At 39.4% G+C, this 16,671-nt stretch overlaps 1 protein-coding gene and 1 long non-coding RNA gene across 11 annotated transcripts in view; one reads left to right on the top strand and one right to left on the bottom strand.

The window, feature by feature from the left end:
- atp8a2 (ATPase phospholipid transporting 8A2) overlaps positions 1 to 16,671 on the top strand; it is a 461,717-nt gene that overhangs the window by 388,084 nt on the left and 56,962 nt on the right. For all 10 annotated transcript variants that reach the window (XM_073043757.1, XM_073043755.1, XM_073043759.1 and 7 more), the window contains 4 exons: positions 6,549 to 6,627; positions 11,147 to 11,208; positions 14,407 to 14,463; positions 14,931 to 15,038. In XM_073043757.1, the coding sequence (XP_072899858.1) occupies positions 6,549 to 6,627; positions 11,147 to 11,208; positions 14,407 to 14,463; positions 14,931 to 15,038 (306 nt within the window). The remainder of the gene's footprint in view (positions 1 to 6,548; positions 6,628 to 11,146; positions 11,209 to 14,406; positions 14,464 to 14,930; positions 15,039 to 16,671) is intronic.
- The window catches only part of LOC140726856 (uncharacterized), a 72,199-nt gene that overhangs the window by 48,173 nt on the left and 7,355 nt on the right, over positions 1 to 16,671 (bottom strand). The gene's annotated exons all lie outside the window — the stretch shown is intronic.

Below are 16,671 nucleotides of genomic sequence, written 5' to 3'. Positions count from 1 at the left end.
TAATACAAAGCAGCTGTTTCAACTACCCCTTCCCCCCACAAAGGATGAAGAAGAGATAATATTCCTACTCCTGATTGCTGTTCAGGTATTTTGGTGATGTAGTCTTTAGGTGGATTATCATTTCAAGCATACCACCAACTTCTACCACACAAATATAACTTATCAACATCCATGGCGTTTTAGATGAAGTACTGAGACTTATCAGAATGCATACGGGCGTAGTGCAGCACAAACCAGTGCCATAAGTAGATGAGACATAACGTGCAAACTTGAAGGATTTTAGTTTGGTAGTTAACATTATGTTTGTCCTTGAAAAGATGCTCATCATCCCTACTGATAAAATGTTGTTTGTAACCACCCATTCAGAAAATGTTGTCAGTAAGTTTAAAAGCAGTAATCAACACTTAACTTCAAATATCCAACTTCTATCTCCAATATTTCAAAGAGAACAGTTTGGTCATTCCAAGCAGAGTCTCTGAAGACACTGACTAAAAAAGAACTGAAAATAGACAGGCACATCTGTTGTCATTCTTGAGAATTAAGCTGGAAATAATGCTTCACTGTTGAAGTGAGGGGAAAGTGGCAGAATTAGCAGAGCGGAGGGAAGTGATGGTATTCATCAACAAAACATGCAGGAGAGTATGCCAGCAGGAACCATGGTAACTCCAGTATTGGAAAGGTTTATACATTCCATCCCAATAAAGATCTAAAATCTGCATCACTGCTTCTGGGTTTCTGAAAGGGTTTTAAAAATGTATTCTGAAATGATCTACCAGTTCCCAGAATGAAAGTCAATAAAGTGGTAGTAGGACTAAATGATGGATAACGCAAATGTCCAGAAACCAACATTCCTTCAGCAACCATGGCTCATGATTGAAGTTAACCCTACAATAACAGTGATCCCAAATTGGATTCATGCCCAGATAACCACAGACCATGATCAAAGTTATCAATGGCAGTCCTAATTACTGGCCTTCCCAATACTTTACTCAATTAATTTTGAAACTGCTGTGTACAAAAATGCTTTTCTAAATACTTTTTCATTTTATGTTGGGTTGAAATATAATCCATGTGTTTAAGAAAGAATGTAAACTATGATACCACTATATAAATTTGCCACGAGTGCAAGACGTTTGCATTAGTTGCTATTTTAATGGTGTCAAGTGTCCAGGGCAGAAATATTGAACCTGATGTTTCTGAGTCTTGCTCAGGACGAAACAGCAAGTGACATTGGGTGAAGTTATTCCCTTTGGTTCAAGAGCCTGATGGTTGAGGGGCAATAACTGTTCTTGAACCTGGTGGTTTGAGTCCTGAGGCTCCTGTACTTTCTTCCTGATGGTAGCAATGAGAAGACTCCGTGTCCTGGATGGTGAGGTCTCCGATGATGGATGCCGTTTTCCTGCAACAACACTTCATGTAGCTGTGCACAGTGGTGGGAAGGGCTTTACCCATGATGGATGGGGCCATATCCATTACTTTTTGTAGGATTTCCTATTCAATTGCACTGGTGTTATCATACCAGACAATGATGCAGCCTGTCAATATACTCTCCACTACACATCTATAAAAGTTTGTCGAAGTTTTAAATGAATCTTTGCAAACTCATTAGGAAGCAGAGGTACTGTCATGCTTTCTTTGTAATTGCACTACAAACTGGGCCCAGGACAGGTACTCCAAAATTTAAAAAAAAAATGAGGATTTTAATGTTTCTGACCCTGTTCACCTCTGATCCTCCAATAAGGACTAGCTCATGGACCTCTGGTTACCGTCGCCCACAGATGTAGAAAGATTCTTCATTGCTATTTCCATAAAAGTTTTGTTCAACTAGTCAGGTTTGTTAGCCCTGAGCAGAACCCCCAAATATGGCAGACCAGTGGACCACTCTTAGCCTGACCTCTACCCTTTGACCTAGGTGGCATACATGACCCTACCAAGATTATGGCCTGACTCCAGCCAGCATTCAGTACTTAGGTTCATATATATAGCTAGGGTGCCTAGTACTGTATTTGTCAATGTGGAGCAGAGAGCAAGTTTGCAAATCTAGTGGGAGCAAAGGATGTCGGGAATGGCAAAGTTGGAGTTTTGTGGGAGTGGTGTGGGACAGGTGGCAGAGAAAGAGTACCTGGGTGGGTTGTGGTGCTGGTGCAGACACAGACGGCCTTGAGACACCAGGCAAGGTCATTTAATTCCAAACAATTGGTTTATTGATCATTACAAAATGCCTTATGGTGCTTCCTGCTCCCTCCCTTCTCCCTTCCTCTTTTCCAAACCATCTCCTCTTCCCACTGTCAGTTCACAGTATCAGAATCAGGTATATCAGGTTCACCTCCTGCTCAGAGCCAGTGATTCAGCCTTCAGGTCTGGAGACCAGGAGGCTTACAGCTCAGCCAGGGCCAACCTGAGAAGGGGAATCTCTCAGGCTAAACACACATACAAACAGAGGATCAAGGAGCATTTCAACTCCTCGGACCCCTGGCGCATGTGACATGGCATACAGATCATTACAGGCTTTAAACCACCTAGTACTGTGCCCCCTTCCAACTCTGCTTCCCTCCCTGATGAGCTCAATTACTTCTACGCTCGCTTTGACCGAGAGAACAAGGAGGCCACCCTCAAAGCGGATCTCCCACCTGGTGAACCACCTCTCTCACTTTACACCTCTGATGTTTGCGCCAACCTGAGCAGGGTGAATGTACGGAAGGCAGCTGGTCCGGATGGAATACCTGGCCGTGTGCTCAGAGTCTGTGCAGGGCAGTTGTCCGGGGTCTTCACGGACATTTTCAATCTGTCCCTGGCCCAGGCAGTTGTCCCCACAAGCTTCAAGATCGCCACCATTGTGCCAGTGCCGAAGCATTCCACTGCCACGGGCCTGAATGACTTCTGCCCAGTTGCACTCACCCCCATCATTGCAAAGTGCTTTGAGAGACCGGTTCTATCACATCTGAAATCCTGTCTGCCCACTACCCTGGACCCCCATCAATTTGCCTTTCGCACCAACAGGTCAACAGAGGACGCCATCTCCACAGCACTTCACTCTGCCCTGACCCACCTGGACAGCTTCAACTCTAACATCAGAATGCTGTTCATTGACTTTAGATCGGCATTCAATACTGTGACCCCCTCCAAGCTAATTGCCAAACTTCGCCAGATTGGTATCAGCTCATCCCTCTAGAATTGGATCTTGGACTTTCTGACTAACAAACCCCAATCTGTTAAGTTAGACAACCTCTCCTCCTCCACTCTCACCCTGAGCACCGGTGTGCCTCAAGGCTGTGTGCTGAGCCCTCTTCCGTACTCCCTTTTCACCTATGACTGCATTCCTGTACATGATTTAACTCCATAATCAAATTCGCAGACGACACTATTGTGGTTGGCCTGATCAGAGGGGATGACGAGACGGCCTATGAGGTCCAGCGCCTCAACAATCTGTGCCGACAACAATCTGGCCTCAACAATCTGTGCCGACAACAATCTGGCCCTTAACACCCAGAAGACCAACCAAGGAGATCATTGTGAACTTCAGGCATGCTAGGAACCATACTCACGCCCCCATCTACATCAATGGAACGTGTATCAAGCTTCAAGTTCCTTGGTGTCCACATTTCTGAAGATCTCACCTGGTCCCTGAACTCCTCCATCCTGATCAAAAAGGCACAACAGCACCTTTATTTCATGCGGAACATCAAGAAAGCTCACCTCTGTCCCAGGATACTGATGGACTTTTACCGCTGTACCATTGAGAGCATACTCACCAACTGCATCTCAGTGTGGTATGGCAATTGTCCCATATTGGACCGCAAAGCACTCCAGCGGGTGGTGAAAACTGCCCAGCGGATTATCGGCACTCAATTGCCCACCATTGAGAACATCTACCATAAACGCTGCCTCGGCAGAGCAAAAAGCATTATCAAGGGTGCATCTCACCCTAACCAAGGACTTTTTACTCTCCTCCCATCCGGTAGGCGCTACAGGAGTCTCCGCTCCCGCACCAGCAGGAACAGGAAGAGCTTCTTCCCTGAGGCTGTGACCCTGCTGAACCTCACATCACAGCGCTAAGCAGTATTGCACCCATATTGTACTGTCTCAGTACTTTTATATCTGCGTGCTGTAACACTTACTTTTTATTCGCAGTTATTTTGTAAATAACACTATTCTTTGGGTTTCTGGTTAGATGCTAACTGCATTTCATTTGGCTTTGTATCTGTACTCGACACAATGACAATAAAGTTGAATCTAATATAATCTAATCTGAAAATCATCACTCACATGAGTTGTTATGTTTTTTTTATGGAAGCAGTACAATGCAATACATAAAGTCGCTTCAGTACTGTACAAATGTCTTAGGCAGCTTAGCTATATGTATGTGGCCAAGACTTTTGCACAGTACAGACACACTCCGGGTCATTCAGACACGCAAGCTCCAAACCATGACAAGGTTGTGATTCTCTTGGAGAATTTTCCTCCACTACCACATGATGATTATTTTAATAACTATACTTGTGGAGATATTTATAGAGATCTGCAAAATCAGCAGATTGTTTGGATTGAACAAAAAAAAACAGAAATGGCCTTAAAAGTTAATGGATTATATATCTCTTGCACTATGTGTGAAACAGTAACAAGAAAAGGCTTTTTGTCTGCTTGAGTCTTCTCTGTTGTTCATCAAGATCAAGGCTAATCTATCTCAGTGCCATTTTCCTTCACTATATTATTTTTTCCTTAAAATCCAAAAAATATTAATATCTTTGTTTTGAATTAACTCAATGACCGAATACCCTACAGAATAGAGAACTCTAAAAATTCAACAAAATCTGTGTGAAGATACATCTCCCTATTTAATTCTAAGAATCTGACTCAGGGTTCTACACTTCCATTCTGGAATAATGTTCTCTCTGAAACCAAACTATTAGACTTTCTGAGAATATTTTAAGTTTTGATAAGATACCTTCTCATTCTTCTGAACTCCAGTTCAGTCTTCCCTTTTATGCTAAATGCACCATCTATGTCATCAGTCTAGTAAATCTGTGTCCATTGTAAGTATATCCTTCCTAATGCAGCGAATGTAACCAAGTTCTACTTATTTGTGATAAGACACTTGTACATGTATCCTCTTATAATAAAGGCTAACATGACATTAGCCTTCCTAATCTCTTTTATCTCACAGGTATAGGAACCTGAAGACCCACACTCAACATTTTAGGAATAGCTTCTTCTCTGCCATCTGATTTTTGAATGTTTCATGAACACTACCTTGCTATTCCTCTTTTGCCTTGTTTGTTTATTTATTTATTATTGTAACTTATTTTTCTTGTGTCTTGCAATATGCTGCTGCCACAATACGACAATTTTCATGACAGATGTCAGTGATAATAAACCTGTTTCCGTTTCTGATTGTCGTCTCTGCATCTTTGCTAGTGTGCATAACCTTAAATCCCCAATGGCCCAAATGTCTAACTCTTTAAGCCTACACTATATGTATTCCAAAGATGCGCGTCCGTTCGGAGAAGAACTTCCTCTTCATCTCAATAAGTGACCTCTAAACCTGATGATCTGTCTCTTCTAATTCTGATATCCCTCACTGGGGAAGCACTCTCACAGAATCTACTTAGTCAAGCCATTTTTAATCTTGTATGTTTCACTGAGATCACCTCTGCTTCTTCTAAACCTGAGTACAAGGCCAATCTGCTCAATCTTTTCTTGTACGTTAGTCCCATCATTGCAGAAATCAGCCCTCATACACAGCCTCCAGGCTAGAATGTCTGCGTAGTACTGCAACTGTGGTCCTACGAAAGCAGTGTTCAGTCACTGCAATACTACAATTCTGTATTTATGGTTAAGTTAACATTAGATACATCAAGAAAACTCATAGGCCTGATTTTATTCTCACAAATCAATGAATCTGTTATAAAATAAAAGATCACTCCCTACTTGTACATAGTTCTTTCCTTTTGCTTGTTTTTTCTTTCCACTCTTTTCTATAAGTGTATACCTCAGATAAATACTTTGTGGAGATTTTGTGATATATATGATTATATGATATATATGTACAATGTCTGGAATACATCTTATGGAAATGTTTGTTTGATGAACTTCAATAAAAAAATAAATTACAAAAAAAAGAAAACATTTCATGCATTTTAGTTATCCAGTGGAAATTTTGAGCCAAGTCTCATCCAATAGGTAATTACATTGTGAATTTAAAACAATAATGTTAAACAATAATACTACTGCTCATGCATACTTGTGACTCACTTAAAGGCGGATTGCATTTTCTTGGTATAGAAGCTTTCCATTATTCTTATTTGTAAAGATATTGCAAAATACACTGAGATTAAAATTAATAGAAATGTTGACTCAAGTTCATTCTCTCGAGATGCATTTAGCCACAGCCAGCTAGATTTTGCTAATGTTAGAATATTTTGAAATGTTTCTACTAGCTGAGACAGTAGTTGTAAACAAGCTGAGTAGATTTATATTTTGTGTGTGGGTGCCTGGAAGCAAATGAGTAAATGGACTAAGTGCTGACTGGAAATTTGTTTTCCCCGTAGGTTTTCTGGGGTCACTGCATAAATGCGTTGATCCATTCCATCATTCTCTTCTGGATTCCACTAAAGACACTTGAACAAGGTAGTCAATCTATTATTATTGATTTTAGGAACTGTTGCAAAAGCTGTTATAAAAATGTGCCATTTACATATAGTGCATTAGTTAAACAGAGTATAATTTAAATTTTGCATGAGAAAAACAAACTCTCAAGTTGCACAGTATTTTTGAAACAGAGATTTTAGTTTTTGGTAGAAAATTTTTACTTACCTTTATGTTCTTGCTGCTGGTAATAAGTTTAGCTTCAAGTGCCTCTACACCCTTGGTCTTGATAGAGGATCTCTAGAATTCCATCACGTTTGCTCCTGACCTTTCTATCTTTCTCTCCTTTGGAACACTCCTTAAAATCTACCTTATTTAACTAAGTTTTTGTTTGGTTTTGCTAATGTTTCTTTTTCGTATCACATTGTTCAAAGTTCCTTTAGGATTTCATGTATTAAAGTTGCTATGTGAAAGTATGTTATGGAACATTAACTTGATACAAGCTTCTCTGTACACAAATTACAGAAATACTCCTGATTGTCAACACCTTCAATTAAGAAAATAAAGGGGATGGCTGATACAGAGGGTTAGAGATCCCTTATTTATCTTCTGAGGCATAGATTTAAATTCAAGCCAGCCTGAAATGATGAAAGTCTTCTTGAAAGAATGGTGTAAGTTAGACTGTCTCAGCTCCCAGTGGATGTGAACAGTCTGCACAGAATTGGCTGTATCATTTTTATATGTTTGTAAGAATAGCTAATGTGGGAAATGGAACTGTCACACAGGAACAGTAAGTATTGGCATCTTAGACTAAGGTTAAGGCATGCCATTGGGGGATAGTAGAAACAGCTTTAATTGTGACTAACCTATGCAGTACTTGAGCTCAAGGCATCTTGTGCAAAACTAGATGCAAGAAGCAAGAAAATATATTCTATTTCCAAGTTCTGAGATTTTTTTTAAAATGCCAAACTGCTCAAAAAATTACAAATCAAGCATGAACATGATACAGTGGTTAATAAAGAAATGTTATTTTGCTGCATTTCCCTGGTTGGTTTGGAATTCATAAGGACTATAGCCTTTCCCACTGTGTGTATGTAAATTTCAGCTATAATTTGACATTTTGGATCCTATTATACTTGCAGCTAGTAAATGACATGACAGTCTGCTACAGAAATAAAACCTGCAGATTTTCATATTGGAGGAAAATGCTCCACTATTATATCAGCATTTTTTTAAAGGAAGTTGGAATGCAGTAGGCACTTTTTAGTTGTCTACCTGTCTTCAATGAGAGAAGAAGGAAGCATGCAACCCACAAATTTTATTAATATATAAAATATTCAATTCCTGAATTTCATAAATATAATCTACTTAACTGTCTCCTATGCCTCAGCCAAAATTTTCCATGTACACTCAGCTCACAGCACTCCTGTTCTCTAATTACTGTTAAACTTCTTGTAGTCCAAATACTATAGACTTGGCTATGCAGGGAAAAAAGATCGCTATATATATACTAGACTTGATGTGGGCAGAATTTATCATGGAAATAATAAGTTGGTGTGGATGAAGTCATTGTGATAGGATCAGGATGGTTTGAGGATGCAGAGCAACTATGAAGCTAGAATTAACCAGTCAATAACTCTAAACGCTATCTAACTGCTGGATTTGCTTTGATTAGTGGGGCAGGGAAGAAGACAGTAGGCGTCAAGGAGAAGGTGTTGGAAGTACTCCCATTGTCGGAAGGCTTGGGGTAGATCAGCACGGTGATGTTGAGGGAATCCCTTTGCTGTAGAAAATGCCCACTTCTGCTTTTTAAAGAGTTGTTTGACTCAGGAGTAGAACTCCAGTCATGTAAGCTGGAAATATTAACAGAGAATCTCAAGCCTTTGATACCTTTCAGAGTTCTGAATTTCATGAGAGCCCAATTGTGACTAAGATGAGAAGAAATTTCCACCGTAATGAATCACAACCTTCTAGTTATCTGCCCAAGAAGTTTAGGTGTGTGATTTATTGAGCAGTCCAAGATTCCCCATTGACCAGAAACTCATGTGGATCAGCCACATGAATGTTATTGCCACAAGAACAGGTCAAACTTGTGGAAAGTAACTCCCCTTCTGACATTATAAAATCTCTCTGCCATCTCTAAGGGTACATTAGTGCAGTCATGAAATAATCTCTACCCAGCCGATGAGTGTAACTCCAGCAGTAGAAAGTTGAGACTCTTCAGGCCATGCACCCCAGTGCTGTCTTCCTTCCATGGCTGCTGATATACCATCTACAAATGCACCTCAATTAGTCACCTAGCTATTCCTACAGCATCTCACAAACCCATCATTTCCGTCACCAAGAACCACACATCGTGGAAACGGGCTCCTCTCTAAGTCACACATTATCCTGATGTAGAAATATATCAGTGTTCCTTCACTAGGTCTAAATGTTGGAACTTCCTACTTCCAGCTGGGTGGGCTCACCTCCATTTTTTTCAGAAGAAATAAGGAATGGGCAATAAAGCTTTGTCAACACTTCCAAATCCTAAATAATAAATGGATCTTCTTGTGTTAAATTATTCTTCCCATTACTGTTCACCTGTGGAACCTTTAACTTACCTAAGTATTTCAGTATGCATGATTAGAACTGCTGTTCAGTATTTCAGTGGGTTGTAATGGAAAATCATTATTAATAAATTAGGTTTTTAGATGTATCCTATCTTCTTCATCTTCAACAGAAGAAACACCTTCAAAAGTTACACGCTGATATTTAGTGGACATAGAGATGCTCAAAAGAATCCGTTTTTTTAATATTATGATTGTTGCTTTGGATCTTGAATATCCAACAAAGTCTCATTCGTCACCACCACCCCTCTCCTGCAGATTTTTCCTCTGGGTCTCACTTCTGGATGCGTCTGACCCTCTGCAAAAAGAGAAATTTGACGAATTGTCACCCAGCCGCTTGACTAGTAATTTGGGCTATTGTGTCCTTCTATAAAAATAATGTTAAACCTTTGGAGTAATCCAATAGGAAATTATAAAATGTTTATTTTTCTTGGAGTCTTTCACATCCTTTTTGGTTCTTAATTAAAAACATTTTGAAGTTAAATTGCTATTATAGTACAGGAAACACAGATCCCACAAACAGCTGTGTGAAAATATCCTGTTTTCACTCATGTTGAATGATAGATAAATATTTGCCAGAACACTCATTCTCTTCTTAGAAACAGTGTTATGGTCTTATTAGTACACATGGGAGAGCAGTCAGACTCTCAACTTAACAGTTTACCAAATATTGATACCACTGATTGTGGAGCAGTTCTTCTAGAGAGTTGGTCTTTATTTATGTGCTCAAATGTCTGGAATGTTACCATCTGAACTACAGGTGCCATTCTTGTGGCTAATATTACTTGTATTACTTTGTGATAGCAGTAGTGGCATTTGATGGCAAACAGCGAGTCATTAGGGTAGCACAATAGCACAGCAGTTAGTGTAATCCTATTACAGCGCCAGCAGCCCGGGTTCAGTTCCGCCACTGTCTGTGAAGACTTTGTACGTTCTCCCCATAACCACATACATTACTAATGGATGTTCCAGTTTCCTCCCATATTCCAAAGGTGTATGGGTTAGCATGTTAATTGGTCACATGGGTGTAATTGGGCAGCATGGACTTGTTGGGCAGAAGAGCCCATTACCATTTATCTTTAACTTAAAAAATAATGTAACTTTCTGAGAATGGATGCAACTTTCTCAGCAAAATAGGTTAGGTGTGAGAAGGTTTTGATCAAAATGAGATTCCTTGGTCAGTGCAGGATGATGAAAGCAGCATAACAGATCTGCCATGACATGACTGAATAGTGCAATGGGTGTAAGAGATCAAATAATCTAGCCCTGCTTCTATTTTTTATGTTCTTTATGCCTGATGCTACTTGGTTCAAATGACTGGCCTTTGACAACACTGTGAAGCAGATCAGAGATCAGTTCCTTTTTCCCATGTAATCAAATGGTTAAACTATAAATCCTTCAAATGGGTATTATACATATTGTTCTACTGCACAATACCTACAGAATCCTACTTGTTCCAGACCAAGATATTAAAGAAGGGGCTGCTGTCATTATTATTATACCCAGCAAGTGAAAAATATCTCAGTTGGACAGAACTAAACAAAATTCCCTCATATATACAAAAGAACAAAAGCTTCTCCAAAAGTTCCAGCAATGTACCTGAGAAGCAATCTCATGACAGAAATTTTAAGACCAGGCACTTTCTGAATTTCCACTATTTCTCCTGAAAGCTCCTCGTTGAATGGCCCAATTCGTAGCTCTGCAGTACTAAAATAATCTGTTTGGGAGAATCATGAAACTTCTAAGGTATTATTTTTCCAAGTAAGGTATGCATTGCTTAAATTGTTATATGAAATAATTCCACTATTTTAAGTTCAGGAATATATAGTAGATGGTTCCACACACCATTATGAATATTTTAAAGTGGTGGTGATATACAGGGCAATCACTGCAGAATCCACAAAGTAATTTCTGTATATAAATGTAGTCGTAATTCTATCCTTTTTTTCCAGATTCAATTTTTATGAGTGGATATGCTATGGACTACTTAGTTCTTGGGAACATTGTTTATACAGTAAGTTTAGCAATCTCCATAGTATCATGAAAAACAATGCTAAGAGTTTCAATATTGTCAATTGTCTGATAATACAGTGTATTAAGTTTGTTTCTGTTGGCAAATATATCTAGATGAAGTACAGATTATTAAATAGTGACATGCTTACCTTTTCAAAAATGTAAATTATAAGTTTTCCATGGACCTTTTTAGCTTAGCTTAAACTAGTATCATAAATATCAGTCCACAAGGTGCCCTTTACTCTTTATACATCTAGCTTGAAAGTTGCCATTTCTATTTCAACTAGAGTTGTCCTGTTATCCAGTAATAGTGTACTTAAAATAACCATTACAATCCAACATCTGTACATAAATTTTGGAGCCAGTATTTTTTTGGTTTGAACAGCAGTCAGGTTATTCTTCAGCTGGCTAACTTCGTTCCATAAAGAATGGCTCTTCTTTGAAAACTAAGCAGAAAATTGTGTCAATCCAGAACTAATCTTTTTACATCTGGAAGAGAAAAGATATCTGCCTGAGAATTTTAGCTACTCCTGAATTGGAGCACTGATATAGCATTGTGCAGTTCATCTGCATGTGTTCATGTGGGTGAAGTTTGGATATGGTTTTAGATGGCAATTGTGTAAAAGGGCAAATACATTCCAGATAATTAAATCTAACTAGGCTAATAACACACGCAAAATGCTGGAGGAACTCAGCAGGCCAGACAGCATCTGTGGAAAAGAGTAAACATTTGACGTTTCAGGCTTAGACCCCTTTTCAGGACTGGGAATAAAGATGAGAAATTAGTGCAAGAAGGTGGGGGGAGGGGAGAGAAGGTGGTAGGTGATAGGTGAATCTGGGAGTGGGGGAGGGGCGAAGTAAAGAACTGGGAAGCTGATAGGTGAAAGAGATAAACAGCTGGAGAAGGGGGAATCTGATAGGACAGGGTAGAAGATGATGGAGGAAAGGGAAGGGGAGGAGCATTAGAGGGAGGTGATGGGCGGGTAAGGAGTTGAGGTGTGAGCGGGGAATGGGAATAGTGAAGGGGGGGGATTAATGGAAATTCAAGAAATCGGCATTCGTGCCATCAGGTTGGAGACTACCCAGAAGGAATATAAGGTGTGCTGCCCCTCCAACCTGAGTGTGGTCTCATCACAACAGTAAAAGGAGGCCGTGGACTGACATGTTGGAATGGGAATGGGAAGTAGAATTGAAGTGGGTGGCCAACAGGATATCCCACTTTTTCTGGTACTCGGCAAAGTGGTCTCCCAATCTACAAACATTAGGTCTCACTGATATACAGGAAGCCACACAAGGAGCACCAGATACAGTAGATGGTCCCATCAGGCGAAGTGTCGCCAGGTATGGAACTTGTTCCACTTGCAAGGATAAATACTAGGAGGGAGATCAGTGGGGAGGGATGAATGGACAAGGGAGTCACATAGGGAGCGATCCCTGCGGAAAGTGGAAAGCAAGTGAGAGGGAAAGACGTGATTGGTGGTGAGATCCCATTGGAGATGGCGGAACTTGGCCAGTAGCACTTTGCACCGTTAAATCTTGTTGGGACTCCATAAGTTCACACCGCCCTTGCAAATGTTTGTAGCCAAAATGGCAGATGAAGATGCCTCTCAGCTTCTCCACCTCCTCCACACACGACCTCTCCACTCTCAATTTCTCAGACTACAATCTCCATCATTGTATCAGAGGTGGAACGGAGGAAGGAAGGTAAATTGTGCCATTTCCCAGGCAGGAGCTAGTAGGAAATGTTCGCTGATTATCAATTAGAAGTGATGCTGTCAGACACTAGACCAATGCAAAAAAAATAAATTCCATGACCTCACTGGATGTGAGAATACAAATGAAGTTTTTTTTTTGGCCAAGTTATAGAATGTAAAAGCATGGGGCTCCTGCTGGAACTGTATAAAATGTAATTTAGACTAGAGCAGAAAACTATGTGAGGACTCAGGGCGTAAAAGAACTTTACAAGGCTGATGAACTTCAAGGATCAGAGATTGGCTGTTGTTGTAAAACAGCAACAGCTTAAGGAAAATACAGTTAAGTGAATAAAACTATGGAAGACTTTGGTTATCAAATTCACTTAATTGAGCCCAGTAATGTAATTTCAGATAATTATTGGGAGTTCCTTGTTGATCTGGGCCTTACTGCCAGAAAAGTGATGCAGGCTAAAGCCCCCAATTAATTTTGCATCGCTCACACCTCTTCACAGCAGTGGGAACTGCGAGGAGTTTCAAACTCCTGGAAGTGTACCTTTCATACAATGTCTATACTTTCTGAGGAGGCTGAAAAGAGTTGGACTATGCACATCCATCATCGGGACCCTCTACAGATGTGCATCCTAACGTGCTGCGTCACCGTGTGGTGCAGAAATTGCACTAGGGCAGGCAGGAGGGCTCTACAATGGGTGGTTAAGACGGCCCAGTGCATCACTGGGATCACCCTGCCCACCATCAAGGACACAGGTACAGAATGGTGCCAGAAAAAGGCCAGCAATATCATGAAGGATCTCATTCACCCTGTTTATGGACTGTTTCTTCCACATGGCATCCATGTCAGGACCACCAGACTCAAAAACAGTTACTTCCCTCTTGCCATCAGGCTGATCAACATCTCCACCTATTAAACCCCCCCCCCCCCCACCACCACCACTATATCATTTCCTGTCAGTCATCTTATGTACAGATTCTACCATACCTAACATCACCTTATGTACATACAATCAGTTTATGTATGTAAGCTAATTTTATGTATTATATTTATTGTGTTCTTTATGCTAGTTGTGTTTTTTAATGCTGCATTAAATCCAGAGTAATAATCATTTGTTCTCCTTTGCACTTGTGTAATGACGAATGACAATAAACAATCTTGAGTCTTGGATCATCTCGTAACTTAAAAACTACCCCAACAAGTACTTGCAGTTATAACCTACAAGGCTGCAAGTGAACATCCAGAATGCAGAATTGACCAGAGATCTTACTTTCGGCTGAACCCAATGGTTTTCTCTGAGTCATAAATTCCTCATTACTGTGATTTTATTTTTAAAAATATAATAAGCCCTTCTGTAAAACCACCAATGCATAAACTTAGTCAAATTTAGCAGCTGAAGTCCATTAAATTTTGAAATTGATTACATCCTTATTTCCTAAATTGCATCACTATCATCTATTGTGATTTATTAACATATTTCCATCTCTTTCTACAGTATGTTGTTGTAACTGTATGTTTGAAAGCTGGCTTTGAGACAACTGCATGGACAACGGTAGGCATAATTACTATTATAAATTTTAAAACCCTTATACTGTATAAAGTACATGTTGGAAATATCAGTTAATCTGAAGAGTCTACTGAAGTTTAACTCTTGGGGGATGCAAGGGATTCTGATTTCTGGAGTTGTAAATCTTTTCTTTTATCAAGTTTTACAATTATTCTGACTGGAATACCATATAAAATAACATTGACAATTAAGTACAAAATTCTGCCTTTTACATATCTAAGTTTATAATGAAATGTTGGTACAACAACAAAACAATTTAGATAAAATAGGTGGGTAATGTAATTTTTTAAACTAAATTACTTAATTCCATCTGACCGTTTTGCAGGCGGGAAGTACACTAATTAATTTGGCTTCAAGTGATGGAAAAACAAATGTTGTGCTTTACTGAGACCTAGAAATGTCTCCAGGTAGTGTGTGGTAATGTTATTTTTTAATATATTTCTTTTATCTAGTTCAGTCACTTGGCAGTGTGGGGCAGCATATTGTTGTGGTTGATCTTTTTGGCTGTCTACTCTGTTTTCTGGCCCACCATACCTCTGGCACCAGACATGCTTGGACAGGTAGGATTTATCTTTTCAACTAAAATTGTTCTAGCTGATGAAATATGATATCTTTAAACACTGTAACGTTGTTGAAAGGGAGACTTTTGCCAATAAAACCACTTAGGCAAAACGGAAAAGCAAAGAGCTGTAAAGTTATTAGGAGATTTTAAAAGGTTACTGATGTGCTAATGCAGACAACCCCTGTGTTACAGGAGAGTGAGGGAGCAGCATTCCTATAATGTAGTACGTAACGTGGTTTTTCATCATGCAGAGGTGTGTCTTCTGCACAGGTCAAGAAACACAAAAAGAAGTAAATGCTGTGATTATTTTTCACATAAATTTTTTAAGAGTGCATGTTTTCCATATCTCAAACTCTTGGGTAATAATTTGTGAATTCTGTAAGTGTGAATTTTCATAATCCAAACGTCCATTGTGAATAAATTACTTCTTTAGCTAAATTGGTGATGTGAAGCATGTTGAACTGGCAAAACAGAAGATCATGAAGGGAAAGGCCGGTCAACATGAAGGTGCAGACCTCTTGGCTGAGAGCACACCACTGAAACTTCCCTCACCCAACCATCAAATAACTCTCCTCATAATTAGAAACACTTGTATATGCAGGCTAATTTATGACCACCTAATGTTGGAGAATAACTCTGTCAGATGATTATGAAGATCAGGAAGTTGTTCTCTAGCTTTTTTCTTAAAATGTTTTAGTTCATTTTAAACAGTTCTATATTTCACAATTGATAGTTTACATTGAGCCATTGATGGCTGGCAAAATAACTGGACTATCATGTATCCAAGTGTTAATTCAACAGTCCAGTCCATACAATGCAACTCAATCATCTCTAGATGTAATTCGTAGAGAATACTGTACCTATTTAATGCTAGACTACTGTGAAAACACTGTCTAATTCCCCATCCACTTGCCAGTTGTACTTTTTCTGTTTTTTATTGATTTTCTTGCTGTCTTCATACCAACTCTCTACTAACACTTGTTCTCATCTCCATCCACATACATAGCAAAATATTCTTTCAGTTCTTGTCTCTTCCTCGGGTGTCATTCTCTATTTCTTTCCTCTTTTCTTCCAAAGACAGCAGCTTCTTCTTCATTTCTCTTCTCTAATTCTTCATTCCTTCTTCCCTTTGATATCTTCTTCCTCTTTCGTTGCCATCGATTCTCCTGCTTTCCCAATCTCCATTCTACGTGCATCCTGATCATTAGCATTAGAACCAATACAGAGACTTTCCTGCGGACTTTGTTGAAGTTGGATGGAACGAAGAAGGTGATGGCATACATTTCAGCTTGGAAAATTGAATGAGTCCCTCTATTATCCCTCTATCAAAGCTGTTACTTTGTCATTCAAAAAAACATTGTGACAGTTTTATTGTCATCAGCAAGTGTAATGGGGAAACCCCACAAGCAAGCTCTCTGGATCATAGTGGAAGAATATTTCATATACAACCAGAATGGAGTTTTTATTATTTATGATGAAACTGAACATGTGGCCTTTGACCCTTCTATTCAGAATACTGAAACAAGATATATTATTGCTTCATGAATGTTTATTTGAATGGATTCACCTCCTTACTCCAATAAAATACGCAACAAAGTAAGAGACTGCTGACTGATTAGCAAACTGAAAAA

This window comes from Hemitrygon akajei, chromosome 4 (genome assembly GCF_048418815.1).
Source record: "Hemitrygon akajei chromosome 4, sHemAka1.3, whole genome shotgun sequence".
In the NCBI taxonomy this organism is placed as follows: domain Eukaryota; kingdom Metazoa; phylum Chordata; class Chondrichthyes; order Myliobatiformes; family Dasyatidae; genus Hemitrygon; species Hemitrygon akajei.
This window is presented reverse-complemented; position numbering and strand designations above follow the sequence as displayed.